The 27,555-nt window shown below is 43.7% G+C and overlaps 1 protein-coding gene across 5 annotated transcripts; it reads left to right on the top strand.

Moving 5' to 3' along the window:
• Window positions 1–1,160: 1,160 nt before the first annotated feature.
• Window positions 1,161–27,555, top strand: LOC116728139 (rap1 GTPase-activating protein 2-like). Of its 5 annotated transcripts, XM_032575964.1 has the most exons (25): window positions 1,161–2,192; window positions 6,737–6,772; window positions 13,631–13,715; window positions 14,703–14,738; window positions 15,265–15,312; window positions 15,726–15,758; window positions 16,796–17,119; window positions 17,217–17,320; window positions 17,952–18,030; window positions 19,150–19,203; window positions 19,283–19,366; window positions 20,241–20,341; window positions 21,103–21,232; window positions 21,786–21,941; window positions 22,044–22,115; window positions 22,192–22,278; window positions 22,828–22,974; window positions 23,110–23,214; window positions 23,295–23,386; window positions 24,135–24,239; window positions 24,307–24,394; window positions 24,730–24,781; window positions 24,858–24,928; window positions 25,158–25,188; window positions 25,616–27,555. In XM_032575964.1, the coding sequence occupies exons 1-24, from the start codon at window positions 2,149–2,151 to the stop codon at window positions 25,167–25,169; spliced, it is 2,145 nt and encodes a 714-aa protein (XP_032431855.1). In that variant the 5' UTR covers window positions 1,161–2,148; the 3' UTR covers window positions 25,170–25,188; window positions 25,616–27,555. The 5 variants fall into 5 exon arrangements, with proteins under 5 accessions (XP_032431855.1, XP_032431856.1, XP_032431853.1 ...); XM_032575965.1 differs by lacking the exon at window positions 15,265–15,312; XM_032575962.1 differs by lacking the exon at window positions 1,161–2,192 and having other exon boundaries at window positions 6,642–6,772.

Genomic DNA, 27,555 nt, shown 5'->3' with positions numbered 1-27,555 from the left:
CTGATTTTCTTGGACTGGCTCAGAAATGTTCCTGCCCAGGTCATCTCCGTGACACATTAACCCTCTCCAGACTGAAACCTCTGACTGATTTATTTGAGTGCAGCTTACATTTTACCAGAACATTTAGAAATCCTCTGGTCAGAAGTCCAAACCTGAGAGGAACATCAAGACGGGAACATAAGTTACTATGAGAGGGGAACCGGGTCCCAGTGACCCGGTCAGAAACATGGAGCCTCCACCTGCAGGGAGGCTGTTCTGCTCAGAAATTACCTTACAGGTGTAACATCCAGTGGTCTGGAGAACTCCAGGAACCCAGGTTGACCTTCAACTCTGGTCTTCCTTCACCAAGATTTCTGAATCTCTGAGGCCAGGAGAGACCCAGTTAAAGCCTGGGCCAACATCTTGGATCATTGGAGGAAACCTTCTTTAAAACCATCATTTTGCTTCAACTTGACAGTTAAACTCTTATTTCTTTCATATGAAATCCTAATAAACTTCCCATGAAGTTTCTGGTTGGAACATCATCAACACCTTTGAAGGTCCATCATCCCTGCTGGGAGTTCTGGGTCTCCTCTCCATGGAACGATCCTGAAAAATCTCCTGAACCACCTCAAAGGAAACAACCTGCCTCTCAAGCCTTTTCTCCATGGTCAAGTCTCCCTCTGGCCACCCAACTCCCTTTGGTTGGGTGTGTCTCCACTGGCAGTGTGTTCCTCATTATGTGGGCGTGAATATGGGTGGGATTGTGGGAACGTGTGGGGTATGAGAGGAGCTGTGGTCGATGTTCTGATTATGTCGTTTAAGGTTCCCACATACTGGAGTATACCGATTGCCTGGTTTTTCATAACAGATTCCTTCATTTCCCACAATCCACATGGATGCTAACCAGTTTGATGAGCTAACTGGGCGCCTCGCCTGTTTCTTCTCCAGGGTACAGTACCACCTTGTAGTTCTGAGCGGAGAATGGCAGTCACACTTCACATCCTTATTGTAACTTGCTGTGCCGACTCAACATCATCAGGTCAGTGTTGCATATGAAACAGTTTGAGCAGTTTGCTGTCCGACACCAAGTACGCGGCCGCAGAACTTTACCTTTGCACGGACGTCCGGCGGACTTCTGGGGACTGAAGTTTGCCAGAGCGTTGAAGTTCGCCTGAGTCGTTAGCATGTATTCCCTTGGGTGACCACTGCTAACTAAAAAGCTAGCTGCGCTAACGCTAAAACACTAATGTTTAACATTAGTTCCATTAAGTCTGAAGTGCTCGACCAATAAAGCAGAAGCTAATGCTAAAGCACTAAATTCAACCATGTTGACACCCACAGCGTGTTATATCTCCCTCCACAGGGCTGGAAAATTAATTCAGGGGAAGCTAAGAGCGCTAACCCTTTCCAAAGTTAGTAAAAAATTAGCAGATTAGCTGAATGCCACCTGCACTCGGTATATTTGTTGTTGATGCTGTTTGCTCTTCCATCATAATTGGTAAAAAAGGTTTGAATCATCGATTTGTGAATCAACAAATGGATTCCACACCCGGCCTGGTCCGGCTTGTGCCACCGCTGAGTGGTTATGAAAAACAGAGAGGAACCGGGCAGGATCTGCTAACGGAGACGATTTGGCGGACCGGGTCAGAACCGGTTAAAGACACGGAGAAGAGCTTAATCTAGCCGAACGCTGTAAAAACATGAAGAAATGTCTGCCTTTCATCGGGCGCAGCAGAAACATTTACCTCACAGATGAGTGTGTGAATGTTTATTACGGTTGCAATAAAATGTTTTTTTTTCCTGGGAGCTAACTCTGTGGTTAAATGTGTACATCTGTGAGCTTTAGGCTGCAGTCGGAGTTATGTAAGCTGAAGTGTTTCTTTCCTTTTATCTCCATCCATTATGGATAAGTTTTCAGGCTTCCTCTCCATCAGGGCCGAAGCCCCCCTCTGCCCCCCAGGCTCTCAGTGTGCTGCCAAACGAAGTATGAGAGGAAGAGGAGGAGGAGGAGGGAAACATTAACGGGAGGAGGAAGACGCGGAGGGAGGAGGTGGAGGAGCGTGTGGCCGGGATGAGAGTATTTATAGGAGGAGAGATGAGGCGGCGGCGAGGAGAGCCGGAGGATCCGAGACAATAAGAGGAGACAAAGGAGGAGGAGGAGGAACCATGCTGCGGAGGAAGAGGAGCGTGTCCTTCGGCGGCTTTGGATGGTGAGCCTCAGCTTGTTTCATTGTTCCAGACGGAGCAAAAATGATCTAAAACGTTCCCACTTTCAATGCTTTTCAGGCTGATTGCCTCATCTGCATGGCAGTGACATCACTATGACATCACAGTTTCAGCTAGATCCGTAAATGAAGCGGCTTAAATCCGTTTTCCTAACTACTTCTTCCTCTGGTCGGACGCGGTTCTGCTGGGCTGCAGTTAATCAGCAACTTTCTGCTGTCAGGAACCTAAACGGGTTTGTTCCCGACACAAAGAGCCCAGCAGAACCGGACCACAGGCGAGCAGAGCCGGGACCCGCTAGAAAACATTAATGATAGAATTTAAGATAAAATTATTTCATATAAATATTAACTCAGATGCTAATGTTTTACAGAGAAATTTAAATATTGATTAAAGAACCAACGCAGTTAAAGATAAACAACCTCAGTCAGGAATGTCTCAATGGAAAACCTCTAATCTAAACTCACCGGTTCCTATTTAGTTTATTTATTTCACATAATTCACAAAACGTTGTACTTTAAAAAGAATCCTGTCGCCGTCTTGTTTCTTATTCCACTGGTTTAATTAACAACGAACCACCTGGGATTGAATCTACAGTGAACCTCAGGAATACTTCACACCTCCTCTAAAAACACTTTGTACTGTTTATTTTAACATTTTAAACAGCAAATATACCTTCATATTAATACTCTCAATGGAAACCATCTTACAGAACAAGCTAATGTCTTGTTAAAGCTTCAGCCAATCAGCAAAAAGAAAAATAAATGTTGTTCCTGGATTGGTTAATTTGCAAAAGTCAACCAATAATGTGTCTATCAGCTTTGTATTGAAGTATAACAGCTTCCCAAGCTGCTTTTTCTTGTGAATATTTAAGAAAAGCTACAAGAAAAAAATCCAAGAATTTTCCACAAATTCTTCAAACAAGTTAAAACACATATAAACATGTTTTTCCCAGGTTACAAGTGAAAATATAAAAGTGTAAATAATACTTTTTAATCAGTACTCAATTGTTATTGACAAGTTTCTACGTCATGCTGAAAAATTATTTCTAAGTTATTTTTGTTTTATTTAAGACATTTTTTAAGATATTTGCGCTAGATCATTTGTACAATGCTCTGCCCCTTAGTGGACAGATAGTAATCAGCCACATCAGGCTGATTACTTTCAGTTTCATGCATCCAGCATGCCGATGTGAGTGAATCCTCGTCAGTGCGGCGCAGCCTGAGATTGTTGCGGTATTTCAGTTCGAATCCTGCAGTGATGGGTTAAATCCATGTATGTCATGTGCTGGCATCTGTCTACCAGATTTTTTTATCCACGTCAATAAAATATTAGCCTAGCATAGCTGTTGATCAAACCATGCAGACATTTGTGTTGTTTACGTGACATCCATGGAGCAAACGGTACATTATAATACATAAAAATACAACAATTCAGCTCTGGAAGAAACTGAATCTGAACATTTAAACTCACGCTGCAGCACAACCGGCTGCTGCAAGAAGTTAGAAAAGTAGGAGTTTATAGATTTTGTTGTTACAGTTTATTCAGACATTTATTAGTCTGAATAAACTGACCAGTTAGCACCCAGAGAGGTTCCCTCAGTAATGACTCAGATCCTATTAGAGCTGGATTATAGAGACGGTAAAAAGACAAATCAGAGCCAGAGGATTCCCTGGATAAACATCGGCGCACGTTTCCCCAGAGCTGATGAGGAGTGCTGATAATAGCCTGAGAGGTTAAATCGATCCTAAAAGCCGGCCAGGGAAGCTAAGCAGAGAAATTTAATTTAATGTTCACTTCCTGAGGGACAGCAGCTGTTCAAACCAACCTGGATCTGTGTGGAAACGTTTTCACCGATCTGTGTGGAAAAGTTTACACCCCCTTTAGAGAGACCATTAAGCCAATTAGTGTCCAAAGTGAGTTCATTTGAGCAAACCTTTTAAAAAAAAGAAAGTGTGAATTTGTCGTATTTCCATGTTGGAGCGAATCAACCAGGCTATACGCAAAACGTCACTTTGTCAGATGTTGACGCTATGCATGGCTGTGACAAACAGGAAGTAGATGTTGCTAACTAGCATGGAGCACATGGAGTTCTCTCCGCCATGATGGATGTTCCTCTGAGTCTGGTGCCTCTGGACCCACCAGTAGAGGGCGGCGTTTGCTATGGCAGAACTTATTTGGTAAATATTTTCCATCTCCTCTTTAATTCTTTATCGGATTGAGCATATGATTTCAAATTCAATCAACTGTTTCTAATACGATGCATCAAAATGCACATAAAAAATGTTGATAGAAAGCGGTCTAGCGTTCTGCTGAGTCCTGCTAACGATCCGCTTGTTGAACCAGAGACTCTGGACCTTCCTGATTTAATCTTGGTGATGGAGTGAGGAGGGAAGCCGGAACACCCAGAGAGAAAAGACACATGTTCAGGGAAAACATGTTAACTAAACGCCAGATCTTCTAGGTCCAAATCGAACCGAATTTATCGAACTGTCAGGTGTTTAAATGAATAATCTCAGTGTGGTTTATTGTCTGACTGACGACAGAACCACGGTTCTGTCTCTAGAACCTTCTGGTTCTCCATCTTTAAACAGGGAACCTTCCCTCTGTCTGCCTGAACCTCAGCACATCTGCTCTGTTAGCGTGCAGCGTCTGTCGATGCTGCAGCTGCTTCCTCCTCTGTTCGCCGTCACTCTTTGGGTTTCCTGTGAGCCGTCAGCAGAGAGACGCGTGTCTGGTTCTGGATGAGAGGAGAGCAGCAGCAGCCAGGAATGTAAATCCTGTTGGTTCAGTCGATCTGTCAGAACTGGGATCAGGACTCACGTCGCTGAATCCTGCAGCATCATCCACGCTCCCCCGCCTTCCTCCTTCCACAAAACTTCCTCCCTCATCTTCACCTGATTTCAGCCTGTTTGAGGAATCAGATGCGTTTCATCCAGCGTTTAGACAGAGCCGGCTGATAGTTTCTGTCTTTAATAATGCAGGAGGAGCCTGAGGCGGAGGAGGGAGCAGTTTACAGCCGCCAGCGGCCGCTCGCTCCTTTGAATTCAGCCACAAAGTGTCGATTCAGCGGAGGTTCTTCATCCTCTGGTTCCTGTTTTGTTCTAAGAAACACAGCGAAGAACCAAAACATCACGACGACATGTAAAGCCTTTAGAAACTGAAGCCTCTAATTATCAATGCAGGAAGAGACGATGGCAGAAAACTGACATTATTTTCCCAGAAGCCTCAGTTTGGGTTCTGCTGGGGTTCTGGTTTGGTTTTCATATTCTCCAGATTAGAACTGATCCCCTGCTGTAAATACTGAGAACGGCTTTCATGTGACATTAAAGGTTGATATATCATGCAGTTAGATTCCTGTTCCTACTGGAATCATCCAGTTGAGGTCTATATAAAGCTGAACTGTGTTTTGGTCCGAGTTCCTAGTTAGGCTCCTTGTTTTTGTGCTGTCACTTTGGTGCGCCCCCTACAGGTCACAGAGCATCCCACTGTGACCGGTTGTTCAGCCATTTTGGTAGTTTGATAGCAGAGGTGCGATTATCTCACATTGCAGAAACGTTTTATTCCCAAACTGATTAAAAGTCATGAACAACGTTGGACTTGCCCATCCAGGCCTCAGGATAGTTAGCGAGCTAGCTAACGCTAGCGCCAAGAACGTCACTGAAAGCCTTTGGATCAGAACAGATAAAAACATGTCAAACTGTTAATGTAGTAATAATATTCAAAACACTCAGTACAGGTCAGTCCTAAAGGTGCTAACAGCTAGCACACAGCGCTAACATTAGCAGAAGACACGATGCCACAGCTAGCAAAGCAACGTCCAGGACGTCACATAAACACCCAATGAATTTATGTTTCAAATAAAGTTTTGCTATTTTAACATTATTTTCAGCTTAGCGCTTTGCTGTGTCGTCGTTTCCATAGAGACGAGAAACTGATTCTCAATCAGACAAAGTCTTTCTGCAAATTCTTCTTGATGCTAGCAGGGGACGGAAAGCCTCAGCAAACAAAACTTTCCCACTAATACGGAAACATTTCCAACAAAAGCAAACTTTAAAAAGGTTCTGGTGCGTCATGTCGTTAATTCACCAAACAGTCAAACGTTTTTTAGTTTCTGCATCCTTGAAAAATAACGGTTGATTTGGGGTTTAGTGAGTTTAAACTTAGATATGTGTAGATGATAAAACAGAAAAAACGTTTTAAAGACGCTTGTTGTTTTTTTACATTTCGTGGCCAGAAACCAGCACCGTCCCACATTGTTCGTTTCCTTGACTCGTGTGTTTTGTGGCTCCTTCCTCCTTCAGTCCAGAAGCTGATGTGTGATGCATCGCCGTGGCGGCGCTTTAATAAACGGGTGTTTTATTGCTGTGAAGCTCTGGGCTCACACCTCCCTCTCAGGTTACCAGGGTTAATGGAGAACGCAGCCGTAAATCTCCTCCTCCTCTTCGGAGATGTTGTTCTGCGCCGCCCGTTATCAGAACCGGACAAGAGCGGCGTCCATTAACGTCTGCTCCTCTCTGTGTCTCTGCAGGATTGATAAGTCGACGATCAGCACGCTGAGAGCCCGGTGAGTACCAGCACACGCCTGATTTACAACTCCTCTGATGCGGTCCAGCTTCAACACCGTCCACATGCTAACAGGAAGTGACAGTAACTGGACTCCATCAGGGCCAGGACCGCCTTGGTTGGTCCAGTCATTCTGATCTACTCCTTTCTATGCTGGCGTTCCCCAAGGCTCTGTGCTGGAGCCTCTATGGCGGACGCTCCGTGTCCTCGGTTCTGCTCAGTTTGATCCCTGGAATAAATCCTCAACTGTAAAGAACCGAAAACACTCGGGGACCCGACCAGCACCAGAACCGTCTATCCTCAGGAAGAATACGCAGAGAGAAATCCTCCTTCAACATGTCCGACTCGGTTCAGGACAGTCCGGTTCTTTAAGGATGATCCAGACCAAACCAGGAGCTGAGTGTTCATGGGTCCATCAGGAGAAAGGGCGTTTGGGGTCAGTACAGGTCAGGGGTCAATCCGTCCATCCTCCCTCAGAACAGGAAGCAGTGTCCTTATTGGACCTTCCTACTTCCTGTCTTCTGCTTCCAGGCTTCATGTTTTCTGTTTTCTTCCTGGTTTGAAGCCAACAGTTTTCCTTCAGGATCTAATCTTCAGGTTTTGGTGTTCACGTCGCTGTTGCCGTGGTGACCTTATTATCCGCGCTGCGCGGCTCGTCATGATCCGTATTTTAAGCTTTTTTTCCCAGAAGGGGGAAGCAGGCGGAGGAAGTTCTGGTGTGAGAGCAGAGCGACGTGTCTGAGGGGAAGGTCAGCGACCTCCTGCAGCGCTCTCTCCTTTCTGTCCACCAGAACCTGCTGGGAGCCGCTCTGGGTCAGACGCCACTGATGAAGATGCTCGTCCTCTTCATCAGGCAGCAGCATGAAGACGTTCTGCTCAGACTTAACGTGCCGTTATTATTAACATTTAAATACTGACGGGGACAAATAAATTATTAGATCTTTTTTACGCCGTCTGTCAAAATGACTGGCAACCAAAAGTCTAGCGCCACCTCTGGTCTGCAGTGACACAGCACTGCTGGGGAGTTGCTAGCATGCTAGCATGAAAGCTAAAAATGCTGCTAACCACCAAAATCAGATAAATATGGAGCAGATTAATCAATAAACTATTAGGTCAGTAAACTGGCTCATTACTAATGTTTGCATGATGTTTGTAGATATGTTAAAAATAATAATCTAATGTAGTCAAACTGCAATATCTCACACTTATTTAAATTTATTGTAGTGACAAAAAAATGGCAAACTGAATTTTTATTTAATTTCACAGCACTTCACAGACAATAGTTGTGTTCCTTCTGACAATGTAGAATAAATAAATACATAAATAAATAAATACCAACCGAAAGAAAATGAAGTGAATAAATTAAAAAAGCAGAAGTGAGTCTAACTTAAATAATTGATACATTATTTCATAAAATGAAATAAATACAAACCCCCCAAAAAAGTACAAAAAGTAAACACTGACCAAAAACAAATAAAAATAAATGAATATTCATCAAAATTAATAAATCAATTCAATCACATTTTGGTTGATATCAGAATGACAATCGTTAATAAATTAGAGAAAAAATTACAAACACATTTAAGCTACTAAAAACAAACATAAATAAATATAAATGTTAAATATAGAAGCAAACAGAAAATTATTTCAGTCCCTTCCTGTTTTTTTTTTCAACAAACCACCACTAGCTTTCAGTCAGAGTTGTAACAGAAATTAGTGACAGCTTCATCCTCCTCTTCCTCCTCCTCTCCCGTCAGTTTTCCATTTTTCCTCCATCTGCCTTCCTCTGACTGATTACGGCGCCGTAATCCTGTTGGTCCCTGACATTACGGCAGAGAGGAAGAAGAGGAGGATGAGGAGGAGGAGGAGGAGCGGTGTTACTCTGTTAGATCTCAGTAAGATGCTCAGTAACCGACGGCAACGCTGCGATGCCACACCGCCAGTGGTGAGTCTCACATTTACTCCATCTACTCACGTTTGTTTACGTTGTTTCTGCAGAGGATCGGCAGGCTGCAGACCCAGTAGTGTGAAGCGTCTGCATGGGTGTGTGTGTGTGTGCGTGTGGGCGTGTGTGCGCGTGTGTGTGTGTGTGTGTGTGTGTGTGTGCGTTCTCTGAGTGGACGGCTGAGGGCAGTTGTGTCCCCTGAAGGTAAACAGAGAGAGCAACGTGTTGACAGCTTCACAGGAGCCAGAATTTGAAACGTTTCACTGAATCAGATAAAAACTCATTTCCACCTTAAAGAGCAGGAATCTGTTTGTGCTGCTGCTCACTAGTCGGGTCACGTCTCCTTAAATCAGACGGAGCCTGCTGATTGGCTCAGAGTTGGTCTTTATGTCAAGTTTTGGGACAGAGGACATCATGCAAAGTGAGGACGTTAGTGGACGGATTGAGACCTGGACCAGACTGTGTGTTAGTCTGTGTGTGTGTTATGTTAGTGTGTGTGTGTGTTTTGTTAGTGTGTGTGTGTGTTTTGTTAGTGTGTGTGTGTTATGTTAGTGTGTGTGTGTGTGTTTTGTTAGTGTGTGTGTGTGTTTTGTTAGTGTGTGTGTGTGTTTTGTTAGTGTGTGTGTGTGTTTTGTTAGTGTGTGTGTGTTATGTTAGTGTGTGTCCGTCTGTTTGAAAGCAGCAGCGTTCCTTCTCTCCTGCTGCTGTTTACAGTGGTTTTTTCTCTCCAGTAATAACGACAGTGAATCATTTGAATCATTTGTATCGTTTAAATCATTTGAATCGTTTAAATCATTTGAATCGTTTAAATCATTTGAATCGTTTAAATCATTTGAATCTTTCTGCTCTCAGTGAAATCCAGTGACAAACTCCAGAAACTAAAATAAATACTTTAAGGTTTATGGGGATAAGATGCTCTCAGGTGTTTATTTCTTGTTGGAACATAAAATTTCCTCCTCAGAAAGTTACAATCCAGATTCCAGAGTGAGTGGCGCCCCCTGTGGTTGCTGTCTGTCCTACACTTGCGTGGTTAGGAGCTGTTCTATAAAAAACACCAAAGTGGTGGCAGCAAGCGGCTGCGCTGCCATCTGTTTGGTCCGCTCCATGCGGTCGCTGCTGAGTCGTGTTTCTGTGCCGACCGACACGTCTCCTGCAGCGAGGGCGGCTTCTGCTTCAGACGCTCTCGTTGTTTTCATCAGTGCCGTTCTGTTAGTGACAGCAGCAATAATCTACATATGTTTACGTTTTCTGGAGCTCTGAGCAGTCAAAATGACCTCAGTCTGCAGAGCCAGGAGAAAGGCTCATGTTGCTCTCGTTCTTGAACTGGTTTCTTCACATGTTGGTGTTTTGCTGAGAGTCAACACCAGTTTCCACCAGTTTGGGGAACCCAGCATGCGTCGTCAGTGCAGAGTGGAAGATGGCAGAGTGTTGTCTGTTGCTGCTTTGTTTATATCTTACATCTCATTCACTCTTACTGCCCACAACAGGGAGACTGCAGTCTTAAAGCAACATAAAACTTCACTCTGACCAGCGATAATGGAGACGGAGCGTCTCTGGTTTCCAGTCAGACCAGAATAAAATCATCTGCTGGGCTTAAGACCATTCTGCTGCCATGCTGGGTTCTTGTTCCTTTATTCAGTTGACCGGTGTAACGATTCCAGCTAAAGCCCGAGGTTTGGTCTGCTCCTACAGACTAGTGGCAGCAGCAGTTGGCACACAGCTGGTGGAACTTCTTAGTGCAATGTAATGAAGAACTGTTCTGCTCCATCTTGTCTGCCATGTATCTGGTGTAAACAACGTTGTTTAGGATCATTGTGTTCTGATGACTTCCTGAGGGCGGAGTGTCAGAAAGAGAAGAAGGTTCTTAAAATGAAACTAACCACCAACTTAACTTTTTTGCTGACAAACTATAGAAATTCAATGTTCTATCTTAAATTCAGCCTTGGATAAACTAGCATTAGTATTGGGTATTGGATATTTTAGTGTAACATTTTTTTATTTCTGCAATATTTTGCCTAAAACCGTCTCAGTTCTTCCTCCAGCTACTGAACAAGTTGCTAAATATAGCAACAAAGTGGATGATTATGCAACAGGTCTTCTCTCGTCCTGACCACGCCCCTCTGGGTCTCTTGGCTCCACCCACGTTGCTGAAACTTTTCCTCAGGGAGTTTAGTTATATTTTAAAGAGACAGAGGCCAATTTCAAGGCATCAGATATGATATGATGTGAGGTCAAATTTTTGTTTTAAGTCATGTTTGGTATATACAGCATTTTCATAACGTCTGAAGCTAACAGGCACTGGATTGCGCTATAAAATGGCACTATACATAAAAAATAATTAAGAATACTTTCCCTCTGAAGCTGCTGGTTCTGCTGCTCTGTTGTTGGACGATGAGTCCAGTTGGAGGTGATGTGGTTCTGAGGAAGGTGGATTCGTATCAATCTCCAGGCAGATCAGAGGGGTGTGTTACAGTCCAGCAGGAATCCTGTTATTTACGGGAGGTTCTGTCTGTCAGAAGGTCGTTTGGGCTGAAATGTTTCCACTCAGATGGTTTTTCTCCTCCAAGCGGCTGCAGGTTTTCTGATCTGCTGTCAGCATGTTGCTGCAGTCATGAAGCAGCGCTGCAGGTTCCTCATAGGCGCCGTCGCTTCTCATCCGTCACATTTCACCACTTTGGTTTAAAACTGAACAGATTCTGCTTTTGAAACCTTCCTGGAAGATGTGAGTCCATGTTCTGCTCCGTCCTGTCTGCCAGTTACTCAGAATGTTTCCAATATTTTATTTTTGGTTTTCAGGCTTGATGAGTTTTACTTGAACAAACCTCCAGATTCATAATTAATTCCCTGCTTCAGTTTGATCTAAATTAGCTCATTAAGACAAGTCAAGCCCCCAATTATCTCAGAGTAGAACATCATCAGTAGGTATTAGCCCACTTCACTTCTCCAGCTGACCTTTGACCTGCCAACTGGAGTGTGTGGAAGCAGGAGGAGCTCCAGGGTTAAACTTTAATGAGCATCTTTGCTCATTAAAGAGTTCAGGAATGTTTCCTGAGCTCTGCAGGAAACATTCACTAATAGAAACTAATTCATTCACCTTCAGCCGTTCAGCAACAGGATCAGGTTTCCTCTCAGCATGGAGGATAAACGTTCGCTAACGGCGCTGGCAAGAGAATCACAGCACTAGCTACTGTTAGCTTTGGAGGCTAGAGGCTAGCATGCCTAGTCTGGTCAACCACTGGACTGCCTTCTTCCACTGCTGCCCATTAGCACAGACAGGCTAGCTTTAACATTTGATAGGCTAGCATTAGCCTTGGATTGCCTAGCATTAGCACTGGATAGGCTATCTTTAGTCATTCCAGCTGTTGGACCCAAACCAGACCTCGGTGTTGTTCCCCAGCTAAGATCAGATCCAAATGCCACGGCGCCTCACTTGGTGACCTTTTCTCTCCCAGCAGGGTCCGTCTGTCCCTTCCCGCCTCCTGGTGACCTTTGTGTTTGCTGTGCAGAGCTGGAGGTGGTCGAACCTGCAGCCCTCACTCAGACAGCAGGAACAACATGAACACAAACTGTTCAGCCTTAAGAGGCAGAGAGAAGAAGTGAAGCAGCAGAAGTTTCTGGAAAAGGTCAACAGGAAGGAGGTTCTTCCTGGTTCTGAATGGGTCTAAAGTATCTGAGCTGCAGCAGTGATCAGATCAGGTCCAGATATTTGAGGATGAGACCACGGTTTTGATCTGAACAGGCACAGTTATGCTAATTCACTAGTAGGTAAATTTAAAAGTGTTTAGCTTCCCCTAAATCTTTCCAGATGAATTCTAAAGCGCTAATTTACTTTGTTGTTTTCTAAACTGTTTTGAGGTTTTGGTTGTCGACTGTTCAGAATTCAAGTGGTATAGTAGACGTTTATGTTCATGCTCTTATTTTGAAGTTGGTGAAGTTCTGTTCCCTCTCCTCATGTTCTCTTTATTGAGCAAATGACAATACAACACATGAAGGAATGAGCTAAAATAATTTAAACCTACCTTTGTTCTGTGAGTTTTCTGACCAAAGCATTACTGTGGCCAATTAGGCTAAGAGTTAGCAAAACTCAACAACTATAAAACTGAAACCACAAATGAAAGGTCCAAAGAATCACTTCCTGTGGCCCAAACAGTACAGGAAGGAGTGCAATGACATGTTTAATAATGTAGGGGGCGATATGCTATGTTGTAGCACGTGTGTTATTGACAAATGGTTGAAATTACCACCTTAGCATTAGCTTCTGCTAAGTTCCATGTTGGTATAGCACTAGCAGGGCTAATGTATATGATTAGTGCTTTAGGGTTAGCGTAGCTAGCTTTTTAGTTAGCGGTCTCCACGCCTCCATCTGGATTTGGCTGATTTTTAAACCATAATGCTCCCTGTTGTTCTGTTTGGGTTCTTCAAGGTTCTGTTAGGCCAGGATGAGACCTTCAGACGGGTCAGAAGGTCTGGCCCCTCCCCAACTCCACCCTGTAGCGGAGGCTGACCTCTGACCCCGAGGGGTCAGTCCATGTGTTTCACACTGAGAGGAACTGATTCTGCATGGACATTATGACCTGGAGTCGGCACCAGAACCAGAACCAGCTGGGTCCGGTCTGTTGCCATGAGTCAGAACTGTGGTAAAAACGAGTTCAGCTCTAACCATGACTCCAATCCAGCCTGATCAGAGTCTGAATCATGACTCATCGCTACCATGTTCAAGCGGTGATTCACTGATGAGTCTGACGAGTTGCACCTGTGACGTGATCAGGCGGCTCCTCAGAGGTCAGAGGTCAGGCAGCTCCTCTGAGGTCAGGCTGACCTTCATCTCCAGCCAGCTCGTCATCATCCTCACCTCCTCCCGGTTCTTTGCTAATGAAGACGCGGCGTCTCTGATGATGGTTTCCTGTGTTGCAGTAAGCAGGACCAGCTGACCCTTCCTAATGTCCCGGTGGAGGACCGCCCCCCGTCGCCCCCCCGCACGGCGCCGCCCACCATGAAGGTAACACCTGCTGCTCCTTCCAGACGCCACTCAGCGTCACCCTGTCTGCCTGTTTCTCTGTTAGATCTGTTATTCCAGATGAAACCTGCAGGTCTGATGACATCACAGGAAGCGGCTGATCAGACTCCACATCCGTCAGTATTTTCCTCTTTATTTGGATGTTTGGTCCATATTCCTCCATTAGAGGAATAAATCCAAGGGATCCTGCTTGGATTCATAGAAACACTTGGAGACGTTTCTATAAACAATTTTAATTATTTATATAAACCAAATCAACTTATTTTGCTGATGAACTGTAAAATTGGTTAATAAGGGTACTATCTTTACGTTTCTGCGGAAACTGTGACATTTTAGTGTAAATTTGTTTAATTCTGCAACATTAGCCTAAAACTGTGTCAGTGCTGCCCTCTTTGGGTTGAACGGTGGCTACTGCAGTTGAATTTTCCTATTGGCTACAGCAGTTCAGCTTGGCTGATGTCTGATAACACAAACTAAAGTGACTAGATTTGTCACTAGTCACATTTTGAAGTCACTAACTTGAATTTGTTAGCATTTTGCTAACGGTTTGCGACCAGTTTGCTCCATCCAGTATCCATCTTGGGTCAGAGGTCAAACCTAACATTGACCCTCTTGTATCACCAAAGCTTCACAGTCCGTGTTCAGATCTGTGGACAGTGACATGTCCGCCATGTTGCTGGTCAGCCCATTCTTGTGCCTCCTGTGATGTCGTCAGTCCAGGTCCGGTAGAATCAGCAGCTTTATTCTCATCCTGAAATCATAACGGATAAAAATCCGTCCTTCCTTCCCCGGTTTGTTCTTGTTGACGAGTAACAGAAACACGGGGAGGTAAACCCGGTTCAGTTCTGATTCAGTACAAATGTTACTTCCTCCTGTTTCATTCTCAGTGATTCCTAAATACTTTTGCAGTTTAGACATATTGAAGCGTTTGTCCTGACAGTGAACTGGTTTACCTGTTTCTGTCTGCAGTCGGCTCATTTCTTCGACATGATGGACAAGATGGAGGTAAGACTTTAATTCACATGGATCCGTCTAACGGTTCTGTTAAATGAGCCGAGACGCCGGCAGGATGAGGAGATTTTATAAAACATCAGGAATCATCTGCAGAAGAAGAAATGAGGGGGAAAAAACAGAAGAACAGAAGAAGTTAGGAGGAAGTGGAGCCTTTAAGTTTGGTTTGTTGACTTAATGACATCTGATGAGGCGGCAGCATCATGCTGTGGGATCATTGGATCAGCAGCGATCACAGATCAATATCTCAATGTAGCATTTTTCATCAAAACAATAAAATAAATTAAAGGGCAGGTGAGGAAGAGGAGGGCAGAGATGCTGCACAGCAGAGAGACGGAGGAGCGGAGAGCGACTTGGTCCAGTTGGACGGCGAGAGACAGAAAACCAGACGAGTCAACAGATGTCTCACTCTGACTGAAATACAGAGTTCTGCTGGGTTATGGTTCCGACTCTGAATAAAATGTTTTTGTTGGCTCATCAGAATAATTTCGTCCTGTTTTCTCTCCCGACTGCGGAGCAGCAAGTACCAGAAGCTGCTGAGATGAAGACAGTCCCTCTGAGACAGAAGGCACGTCCGTCCATCTATCTGTCCTCACGTCTGTCCTGATTCCTGTCCTCATGTCCGTCCATCCATCTGTCCTCATGTCCGTCCAGCTCATGTCCCAAGTTCCTTTCCATGTTGATGTAAAACCAGATGAGCGGCTGAGCAGCAGGAAGTCTCTGTTCCTGACAGGAAGTCGCTCCAATCTTCACCTTCATCATCATCATCATCATCATCATCCTCAACAACCCAAGTTGCATGTCCGCTCTGTTGCTGTTCACGTGGATTTGTTGCTTCCTTCAGTTTAACATCCGATTGTCTTTGGTTTAGTAAAAGTGAACCTGTGGATTCAGTCAGAAGTTTACAGGAAGTGAAACTGAAGCTGTTGTATTCCAGATGCGATGTTGGCCATGTTTGAAACGCCTCTGTCTCTGTTTCAGGATGATTACATTCCTTATCCCAGGATCGAAGAGGTGAGACTCAAACGTCTCTGTCCTCCAGTCCAAAGGTTGTGGGTTTGATTCCTGCCAGCAGTTTGAGGCTGTCGGGACGGTTTCACTCTGTCTGCAGTTTTATTAATGTTCTGATGGTTTCCAAAAATTTTTCCATCAAAGTTAAAATTACAGTTTGGACATATTTTGTTATTATGGCTGCAAAACCTGACATTTGGTTCATTTTCCCAGGAGAAGTTAAACTTGACTTTCCAACATTTCAGCTGTTTAAATGAAAAAACTTACAAAAACTGACTTTATTATAAGGTTTTATGAAAAAAAATCATGAAGTTGTGATTTGGTATTTCAAATATTCACAATATAACAAACACAAAGATAAACACAGATTGATATTGCACATGAACTATTGCTTTGAATTGTGAATATTTCACATGTGCAAAAAAAACTATGCAAAAGATAACAACATAAAAAAAATAAAAATTATGCCACATAGCAACACAAAGGTGATAAAACAAACATTCTCAAATGACATATTAATATTTCTGTAGGCCAGTCTACATAGGAAAAAAGGAGGAAATTTCCACAAAAACCAGAAATTTTCTAGAAAAAAACCCCCAAATTTTTGAGCTTCAAAAGTCAAGAATTTACTAGAAAAAACTCAGAAATTTCTTAGATTTATCTCAGAATTTTTCTACTTTTGATATTTTTCTGGGTTTCTCAGTATTATTTTTTTTATTGGAAAAATATCCTATTTTTTCCACAAAGTTTCTGATAATAATCTCAAAATTTCTGAGATTTTTGGTGGAAATGTACTCCAGTTTTTTCGGTCCACTCTGACTCCAATACGCCGTCGCATATTTCATCTGAACTTTTGACCTGACACTAAAAATGTGATGAAAACAGTTAAAAAGTAAAGAAGTTCATTCTGAACATTCAAAATATAAGACTGTAACAAGACAACAATGCTGTAGTAATAACAGTGGAGCCGTTACCATGACGACGCAGCAGCAGGTAGCTCCGCGTTTCCTCCAGGTGTGACAGAAACATGTCGACTGCAGGTGTTGGAGAGGGGGCCCCCGTACCCGCAGGTCATCCTGCCGCAGTTTGGAGGCTATTGGATAGAGGATCAAGAGGCTCCGCCCCCTTCAGAGGCCCCGCTTCCTAAGGCCACGCCTCTGGATGCTCCACCCATTCAGGCTCCACCCCCACCAGAGGCCACGCCTCCTGAGGCTCCGCCCCCTTCCTCCTTGCAGTGCAGCGGTGCGGAGGTAGAGGATGGAGGAACAAAGGAGGCAGAAGGTTCTGCCCCAGGGGATTATGGGTATCACCTGGAGGAGATCAACGAGGCAGCACGCGCGTACAGGAACCACTTCCTGGGCAGGGTGAGCTGTGATGTCTTATGAAATAAATCTGTGTTAAAACATTGTGTGGTTTGCAGCAGCTTCAGGTTTTGGTCTCCAACGTCTTCCTGCCTTTCAGGAACATCTGAACTTCTTCTGCCCAGTCAGCAGTTTGGGGAACCTGCTGCTGTCTGTGAGACACGAGGAGGAGAAGGAACACGAATACCTGCACGTCATCATCAGGTAAACACAGGAACCGGGTCGGGTCAGAGCTCAAAGAGGGGCTTGACTCGCTAGGAACTGCTTGTAACTAGTGGTGTGTATTTATTATGTCATGTATCGTGATAAATTTCTTATCACGATAAAAATCTTGATTTATTGTTGTGACAATAAATTCCAGTTAATGATGTTTAACTGTCAACTTTGATAGTTTTGCTATTTTCTCTGCAGTTTATCCAATAAAAGCCTCAATAAATACCAATAAATATGATTAAATACAGTCACTGTCTGCAGTTTAGTGAAACAAATCAGACTTCATCATGTGACTGGTGCCCTAAAGAGACAAACAGGAATGTTTTTCAAGAGCACTATTTGTGTTTGTGGGGCTATAGTTGCTGCAGTGTTATAGTCACCTAAAAAGATGCAATAAATAGTTATTAACGTCACATTTATCATTATCACAAGTGTACCACAAATTATCGTGATAAAACTTTAGGCCCACATCGCCTTACTGGTGACTCTAGTTAAAGTTTGTAGCATTTTTGTTTTTAGGTAGGGGGGCTTGGACCCTCTGATTACTGCTTTTGGTCTAGTTAAAGCTTTAAAAGCAGTGTTGTTCCTCTGGATCCAGGTCTGTTTCTTGTGCTTGCTTCAGGTCTCGTCTGAAAAGCGTCTACCACAGATTATCTCTGGCGGAGCTGCCGGACATCCCCAGCGTTCCGGAGCTGGCCAAGGTGTCCACACACCTCACTTCCTGTTCTCCTCGAAACTACTTCCTGTTCCTGTGGTTAAAAAGACAACTGTTTAAATCAATCAGTCAATTTTTATTTGCATAGCACATTTCAACAACAAGCCATTTCTAAGTTATTTTACATCATAAAAACACAAAGTCTCTCTCAAACTCTCAAATATTAAGAGCTGCTCTAGAAATTACAGCTCTGCATTGAAGACTATAGACAGATAATGCATTTAAAGGGCCGGTATGAGAATGTTTTTCCCTCATTAAATCAAACCTGTACTGTTGCTTTGATTCTTTTATGTTTAAGAAATCTTTTCATCTCCATGGCAACCATTCAGCTGTTAATACGTCTGGGTAGACCTAGTCCCGCCTTCAAGATCCAGCTCCGCCCCACTCAGCTCCTTCAGACTAGCTAGCAGCAATTAGCAAACATCTGCTGAGATCATACTAGGACAGGGGTGTCAAACTCCAGTCCTCAAGGGCCGGTGTCCTGCAGTTTTTATAAGTGCCACAGGTACAAAACACTGGAATGAAATGGCTTAATTACCTCCTCCTTATGTAGATCAGTTCTCCAGAGCCTTGCTAATGACCTAATTATTCCATTCAGGTGTGGTGCAGCAAAGGCACAACTAAAAGTTGCAGGACAGCGGCCCTTGAGGACTGGAGTTTGACACCTGTGTACTAGGAGCTGCTGCTCAGAGCAACGCTGGTAAAAACGTTAAAGGGTTAATAGAGCAGCCATGAAGGGATGACTTCCTGGAGGCGGAGCTTCAGAGAGAGCAGGAGCTTCTTAAAGAGACAGAGGCCCAATTTCAAGGTGTCATATTAGGGAGTTAAGTTTCTTGAAATCATATTTGATATATAGCATTTTTATAACAACTGAAGTTAACATATTTAGTTGATTTTGTTATAAAATGGCAGTAAGACAGATAGAACTGCCTCGTTGTTGTTTTCTTTGACAGAAATGTAGAAGGTGAATATCTCGTTACGATCCAGGTTAATTTGATTTGAAACATGTCTGAGGCTAACAGATGTTCTGCACGAAGCATTTCACACTGACCTGTGGGAGTTTAATGCTGATAAAAGTTAACAGTGGGACCTGTTTGTCCTGAAGCTTGTGTGTGACGAAGCGGCCTCCCTGCGGTTCAGTCCGGTCCTCTACCCCAAGGTGAGCTCGTTTTCCTCGCTCTTCTCTCGGTTCCTCCTGCTGAGACTTGTCCAGCTGACGCCGTCCTCTCCGCCTGCAGGCGTCTCAGCTCATCGTCAACTACGACGAACACGAAGTCAACAACACCTTCAAGTTCGGCGTCGTCTACCAGCGCTTTGGGCAGGTCAGAACCGGCCATGCTGCGGGTCTCATTGACGCCCAACATAACTGGGAAAAAAAACAATTTGACTCTGAATATTAGCCAAACTCTAGATTCAATGTTTATTCAGCCGAAAAAACAAATTAGATCAGATCATTCATAGGATTAACTTTATGTAGCTTATTTATGAATCTCCATGCAGAAATATTTTCATCCCACAGTTTGTGTGTTTATCCACCCAGACACCAGGAGGCGCTACAGGTATAGAGACACAAATGAATTCTGGCTGAACAAAATTACTGTTTGTTTTTTTTACTGTGTTCAGGTTTGTCGCTCACAAAGTCTTGTTTTTAATTTCCAAAATGAAATGTGTAAGGAAATGGGAAATAATAAAAGCACCAGGAAGTGAAAATGTCCAAATCAAAAATTATGATTTTACATTTAATGCCAAACTGTAGCAACATATCAAAAAGTTTATTTTATCACACAGTTAGACAAAGGGATCAACAAAGTATTTTATTTGAATTTTATCTGTATTCCATTTTACTTTCATTTTATGTATTTTATTTATTTTAAATATTTTTATTTGTGTTTTGTTTGTTTTAAATAAAGTATTTTTATTTGTTTTTTATATTATTTAATTATTTGCATTTTATTTTGTATGTTATGTTTTTGTATTACTATTTTGTTTGTGATTTATTTTTGTAAAATGAAATATTATCTTCGTGTCTTCTACATAACTTCTATAGTAATGTAGTGTGAAAATTGAAGAATAACAGTTTCTGCCTCCTGAGGAAACATTTGACTCGTAACCTATACCTGAGCCTGAGGTGATTTGTGATTAGCTGTGACAGCAGAGATGATCTGTGATTGGCTGTGTCGGCTGTGACCTGTGCAGGTGTCAGAGGAGGAACTGTTCACCAACAACCAGGAGTCTCCAGCTTTCTCCGAGTTCCTGCAGCTGCTGGGAGAAACGGTGGAGCTGCAGGACTTTAAGGGGTGAGCAGCGCCGCAAACTGAACCATGGACGACACAAACTGTGGAGTTTCTGTTCAGAGCAGCAAAATCTGACCTCAGGTCAGCGCAGAGTAATAATAATAAAGTTAGTCGAGTAAAAATAAAGAGAAACCGTCCAGGAAATGAGTCAGGCGAGAGGAAAAGCACACATTAACACATCATTTAATGTTTGGAAATGGCATCATCAGGCAGATAAAATATACCGTTATGTGGAAATGTTGATATTTTAAGGACCAAAATGAAAATAATTGACATAAATAATGTAATTACAAAAAAAATTACTTTCAATGTAAAGATTATAAAACTTTATCATAAACTGCAGGTGTGTTTGTGTGTCTGGTGATTTTTTGGTTAAAACAAGTTTGTTCTTCAACCAGTACACGGAAATTTGACTCAAGTCAGAGTAGAAATACTTTATACTAAAGTTACTCGAGTAAAACTAGTTACTGCCCAACTGCTGCTTTTTAAAACCGACTCGACATTGAACATTTATTAGAAATAATTTGGTTGTTTGGGATTTAAATGGATTCATTGGGACCTAAACTTTCATATTTGTTGTAATTTTCATCAAAATGAAACTTTTTCATCTTTACCAGAAATTGAAAACCGTCAGTATCTGGATTCTCTAGAGCTTCAGGAATAGAAACTAAAACATAACGATGCCATGTTGTGTTCACCCGCTGGTTCTTTTGGGCTTGGTGGAACCGGGCCGGTCCAGTCAGCTCTCGCCCTCCTGTCTGCAGGTTCCGGGGCGGGCTGGACGTGTCCCACGGCCAGACGGGGTCCCACTCCGTCTACACCGTCTACAGAGGTCAAGAGGTCATGTTCCACGTCTCCACCAAGCTGCCGTTCACCGAGGGAGACGCGCAGCAGGTAGAACGGAAAACTGCCGGGAGTCCAGGAAAACTCAGGAAATAAAAACAGGACTGGAACATGGGTGTCTGTGGTTCTGTTTGGTTCTGGTTGGTTTTGTTTGGTTCTGTTTATTCAGGAAAGGTTTTTGGGTTTAACCTTAGAGTTTCTATCAGCTTCTTTCTTTTTGTTAATTAAAGTAAAACTAAAACAATATTTTTACAGAAACCAAAAATAAATCTTTTAGTTGCTGTCATCTCAGAGTAGAGAAACTGTTATTCTTTATGCTGATCAATAATTAAAGGTATCGATTATCAGAGCTATAGTTACTTCCTGAATGCTTTTGATACAGGCGGTTGCCCAGGGCGGCACAAGAAGAGGGGAGGTTGAGCGTTTCAATCATAAAACTGAACTTTTAAAGTTTATTTTCATGGCACATAAAAACACCTGAAAATGGACTCAGATTGCTCAGTTTAACTCAGTGTTTTCAAGACTGCACTGCCCCCTGCTAGTCGCTAAACTTTCAGCACTAACGCTTCGCATGTGTCACTTCCTGTCACTTCCTGTCGCTCAGCTGCAGAGGAAACGCCACATAGGAAATGACATCGTGGCGGTGGTGTTCCAGGAAGAGGCCACGCCCTTCGTCCCCGACATGATCGCCTCCAACTTCCTGCACGCCTTCATCCTAGTGCAGGTGGAGGAGACGCACTCAGACAGCGCCACCTACCGGGTAGGAGGTCTCATTGAACCAGACCATACCGACCCGACCGGAGTCCATCTGGGTCGAGGAGAACCGAACCAAAACTGAACCTGCTTCTCCAATCTCTGGTAGGTTTCCGTCACAGCGCGAGAAGACGTCCCGCCGTTTGGACCGCCGCTGCCGAACCCGGCCGTCTTCAGGAAGGTGGGCTAGGAATCCGGTCCAAACCGGGTCAAGTTCTAACGCCCGAACCGGTCTCATCTGTGTTTTTCTTTTCCAGGGTCCGGAGTTCAGGCAGTTCCTTCTCACCAAGCTCATCAACGCGGAGCTGGCCTCCTACAAGAGCGAACGCTTCGCCCGACTGGAGGTAACCAGCAGGGGGAGCCGTCTCCCTCGGCCTGCTGGAAAACACTGACAGGGTTCAGCCTTTTAGCAGGGTCTTACGGAGCTAAAATAGGGCCATAATGTTTGTTCAGAATGTTTTTCAGCCAAAACTTTTTTTGATTTAGGGTTAAATGTTTTTTCAGTTTAAAAATTAGTTTTGTTCAAAATTGATTTTCACTGTAAAATAGTTTTTTGTTGGGTCAAAATATTTTTTTTTATTTTAGTTTTAACCACTCTTTGTTTCAAAAATGTTTTTCAGATGAAATAATTTTTTAACTCCAAATTTTTTTTATCAGTTCATGTTTTAACTTTTTGGCCTTAGTTTACCTTCGTTAAATCTGTTTTCCTTTTGTTCAATCATCATTCCTCTTCTTCTGCTGCTGGATGAAAAAGTTTCCTGATCCAAACACAGTTTGTTGTGTCTGAATCATTTTGCAGCGTTTTGGGATTAAATCCTGATTTTCCCGGTGCGTCTGCCAGCAGTCGGGTTTCTCTGGAGTGAATCGGTTCGTTTTATTTCCCTCCCACTCAGGAGCGGACCCGCTCCGCCCTGCTGGACGGCCTGCTGGACGAGCTGCACAGACGCTCCCAGTGCATGCTGGGATTGGGCTCGGGCATGGAGGAAGAGGGCCGGGGTGAGAATGGCCACGCCCACGGAGGGCTGCTGGAGTCCATCAAGGTCAGTCTGAAGGTCACTTCAGCTTTACTCTCACATCCCAGTTTGATTGTCTGACTCTTTGTTGGAAACCAGTACAGGAGTTTAATGTTTAGCTGCTTAAAATCTTAATTAAATATTTCTGCTGTTTCATTTCAGAGAGCAATGAAGGGGCGGAGCGTATCCATGGAAACCATGTCGCGCGGTGGGGCGGGGCTGCCCACCAGTCTGAGTGGGGGTGGTCTGGCCCACCTGAGCATTGAGGTGAGCAGAACCGGTCCAACACTCCGGTTCAGGCTCTGCAGCTGTTAGCAGCTGGATTGTTTGTGTGTTTCTGTTGCCAGGGCAACGTGAAGTCTCCGGTGAAGCGGCGCTCAGGCCTGTTCCCCCGCCTGCTGAGCGTCGACAGCCAGACAGACAAACACAGCCACAGGAGGTAACCACGACGACGACCTTTCTGATGACCTGAAGGAAGTTTAATAAATACTGTGAAAAACTGAGAGGCTTTTTAAAATTTATTTAACACAGTCTGCTCAGAAAACCGTCACATCATCTGCAAAGCGAGTGATTTTATAGAACCTGACATCTGAAACACAGAATAAATGAAAACAGAACCCTGAGCTTTTTGTTTAGTGCTTTTTTTAAAAGTTATTTAGCACACTTAGCTTCCCCTAAATTATTTTTTCCAGGTAAATTCTAAACAGCTAATTGACATGGCTGCTGATACTTTCAAATTCATGCTCTTATTTTGAAATGATTGAAGAATGTTCACACTGCAGTTCCATTTCCTCTCCTCACATTCTCTTTTTTTATCCAGTTATTTGAAACATTAACTTCAACAAAATACTGTGTTGACATAGCATCTTAGCATTTTCTTCAGCTAAATACTGTTTTGGTGTAGTGCTTTAGCATTAGCTTCCCCTGAATACCATGTTGATTTAGCACCTTGGTGTTAGCTTCAATGAAGCACTTTAGCATTAGACAACATTTATGATTAGTGCTTTAGGATTAGAGCAACTGTTTTAGCTTGGGATGCTCACTTGTGGCCCTGAGGAACGCCATGTTTATATTTGAGGCTAAATCCAGTTTTTTTGTCATTTCTCATCTCAGCTGTTAGCAGATATCTTTAGCATGAAGCTACTGGCTCAGTTGTTCTTCTGGTTAAACTCTGTTTGCTGTGTCAGCCTCCTCAGTGAGCAGCGCAGCTTCGACTGTTCCCACCCCATGCTGGAGGTGAGGTCTGAGCTGCCGTCCAATCCTAGCTCTCCAGAGGCAGGACAACGCGACAGGTGAGCTTTAATCTGTCTTTTTGTTTGTAATCTGAGCAAAGCAGCAGCAACGTTTCTGTGTTTTCAGGATTCATCCGAAGAAGGAGAGCAGTAAGATTTCCAGATCCACATCCAGCACCTGCAGCTTCAGCATTCCCTCTAACGACGCTCACCTGGTGAGACTAATCAGTAACCTTCAGCTGATTGGTTGTAGCTGTAGTACAGCCTTGGCTGGTTGGAGTGGAGAACAAAAGCTGTTCTCCCAGGAAAACCTGGTAGAGGTTCTGAATCTGTTTTTACGACTAAACTGGACGGGTTCTGACTCACCTTGTGGTCGTATTTGGGTCCAGCCAGAGTTAGCCTCCATAGCTGGTGTTCAGGTTGGTGTGAAAAGAAAGTTCAGAGGTCATTTATGTTCTGACGAGGATTCAGAATCAGGAATAGTCTCGAATTTTCATGCTGTGAATCTGATCTCATTCTAAAACTTCCTGATCTTCTCCTTCTGTATCAGACTGCACCGTCTGAGGTTTCCTGTCCCCTGATTGTCTGCCGCAGCCCCACAGGTTCAGTACATCCACCTTCATCAGTCCAGATTCCTGCGCTTCGCCTCACTGACCACCATTTATTTTCCTCTTTCAGAACTGAAAAACAAGAACTCTCCCAGATCCAACCTGAAGTTTCGCTTTGATAAGCTGACTCACTCTGCTGCTGTACGTTGGTTTGTCTGAGCCAACCCTTCCTGTGGTCCAGGCCCGTTATCCTCTGGTGGTCCTGGTAGTGCTCCATGCTTTCTGAAGGTTTTTCTGAGTTTCATCTTTAGACTTTGGCCGATTTTCCACCCAGCTTCAGATCTTCAGAAAACTGGATCACAGGAAGGAAAACAGGAATAGTACGCTGAACAATCTGAAACTCCTCTGATTTTTCTCTCTTCTTTATCAGCAGGGAAACTGAACTCAGGAGGTTCTGGCAGGTATGTGCGCTTCTCAGAGCTGTTTCAGGTTAGATGTTTAACTTCCCACCATAGCAATCCTGAGTCTGGACTCTGGAAGCTGCAGGTTAGCTTCTAGAGCTAACTTCCAAAGTTAGCTTCCAGGTTAGCTGCAGGCTAGTGCAAACTAGCTCCAGGTTAGCTGTAGGCTAGCTCTATGTTAGCTGCAGGCTAGCTGAAAGCTACCTCGAGGTTAGCTGCAGGCTACATGTAGGCTAGCTCCGGTTTAGCTCCAGGTTAGCTCCAAGCTAGCTGCAGGTTAACTTCAGGTTAGCTCTAAATTAGCTCCAGGTTAGCTCCAAGCTAATTGCAGGTTAACTCCAGGTTAGCTCCAAGTTAGCTGCAGGTTAACTCCAGGTCTCCAGGTGTTTCATGAGAACTTCATCTGGATCTCCTGTCTGTTCTCCAGAGAAACTACATGGAGGTGCTGCCTTCACACCACCAGGACCAGGAGGACGGACTGAACCGGACCAAACCGCATCATCACCAACACCTTCCCGGTTCCTGATGCGCCGCTGGTTCTGCCTGATGTCACTAAAATCCGTGGATCGACCCAGTTCCACCTACAGACAACTTCTGTTATTTTAACCAATGAATGCTTCGAAGTTTTTTTGTTTTCCTTGTTTCCTTCTGGATGAAGACGGGAGTCATGGACAGATTTCCTTTTCAGGGAATGTTACAGGTGTTTTCCTCACTGATCAGTGAAATGGTTCCGAGTCGTTCAGAGATCGGATCCAGCTCTGTCCTTCCAGCTGGTTGACCTTCTCCGCCCTCCTCTTCCTCAGGGTAGCTACGCCCTGCAGCAAGTTCTGATTAAGTCCAGTGGACCGGGTGAGACCACTGAGGCTGACTGAGGACCTCTAGAGGCCAGAATTAGGAACAGTCAAACCAAACCAATTGTAGAGACGGTCCAATTAAATAGAAACTGGAATTATGTCTGAAATCTATTTTTAATTTAATTCAGTTTATTTATTCAGCACCAGAGTACTAGTTCTGTCACATGAAAAAACAGTTGTTCAGATTCCAGGTAAGTCCAGATCCAGTTCGGATCAATCCGGTCCAGATCCACACACAGTCAGAACCAGGACTCATCATAACAGATCAAGCAAAGCCAACTGGTGAGAAGGCATCAGCTGATTGGACCAAATCATCGCAGCGATCCCGCCTCCTCGGTGACCATGTGGCGACAGTGGAGAGGAACAGGAAGTAATCCTCCAGCTGGTATGATGGGACAGAGCCGCCGCAGGGCCAGGCGTACTTTCTATGTTCAGCAAAAATAGTCACGGCAGTCTTCAGAGGCTAACATGTAGCCAGCAAGCTAACCTACAACCTACAGTTGCTAGCTAAATATTTACCTTCGACCTATTTATTTAGCTTGCTAATGTGATATTTAGTTTGGAGCTAAATATTAGCAAGCTAAATATTTAGATCGCTAACTCACTATTAGAAAACTAAGCTACAGTTGCTAATTAAGTTTACCTTGGATCTATTTATTTAGTTTGCTAACTCAGTATGGAGCTAAATATTTCATTTGGAGCTAAATATTTAGTTTTTTCTGAAAGGTTTTTTGCTGAAACGCCTGCCGCTGTGTGACTGGTACTTCGTGGAAATGTTCTGATCCAGAGGGTCGGGGTAGAGGTCAGAAACCAGGCCTGCAGTGAGACTTTCAGGCTGTTTTCTTTGTTCTTTCAACCAGAACCGGACTGAACGTTTGCTGTGACGTCACTGTGAGTTTTTGTTCTCTAACTGGAAACCTAAAGATAAAAAACACAGATTGTCTCTGTTCATCAACGTGTCGTTTTCTGTCTGATCACCATCAGGAAATGTGAAAAATCCGTGACAGCAGGTTTTCCTTCAGACATTCCAGTTCTCTTGACCCTGAATGCACCGTGTTGAGTTTAAGGTCCCAGCAGAAGTCAGTGGCTTCTCTTCATGTCTCTCAGTGGATGTTTACTTCTGAATCTGATGATAACTTCACTGCCGTTTGAGTCAACATCACTGACGTCCCTCAGCTCTCTGGTTGTTGTTCTCTGTATGAAGATTCAAAATATCCCGTTAAAAACTAAAATCAGTATTTGCACTAAAGCTGTTTCCTCGTTGTTTCAAGTCTTGTTCCAAGTTTTTAAATAAAAGTCAAAGTTTTATTTTGTCAGGGACCAACTGATGCTGCAGAAACACAACGATGTCAGTCAGCTGTATGTTTCGTCTTGAAGGAAAACTGTGACATGAGAACCTGAAGCTATAAAGTTTCTGAATCGTTTGCACTTTGATTCCAGCGTGTTTGACTTGTTTTGTGTGATTTTTTTTTCCCAGCAGCTCTATGGTTTTTAAAGTTTGAATCTGCTCCCA

This window comes from Xiphophorus hellerii, chromosome 11 (genome assembly GCF_003331165.1).
Source record: "Xiphophorus hellerii strain 12219 chromosome 11, Xiphophorus_hellerii-4.1, whole genome shotgun sequence".
Lineage (NCBI taxonomy): Eukaryota > Metazoa > Chordata > Actinopteri > Cyprinodontiformes > Poeciliidae > Xiphophorus > Xiphophorus hellerii.
This window is presented reverse-complemented; position numbering and strand designations above follow the sequence as displayed.

Coding starts and splice junctions, on each gene's coding strand:
- LOC116728139 (XM_032575962.1), top strand. CDS start 6,657: ATGTTGTTCTGCGCCGCCCGTTATCAGAACCGGACAAGAGCGGCGTCC. Junction 15,759..16,795: donor CTTATCCCAGGATCGAAGAG/GTGAGACTCAAA, acceptor TGTCGACTGCAG/GTGTTGGAGAGGGGGCCCCC. Junction 21,233..21,785: donor CCGAGGGAGACGCGCAGCAG/GTAGAACGGAAA, acceptor CCTGTCGCTCAG/CTGCAGAGGAAACGCCACAT.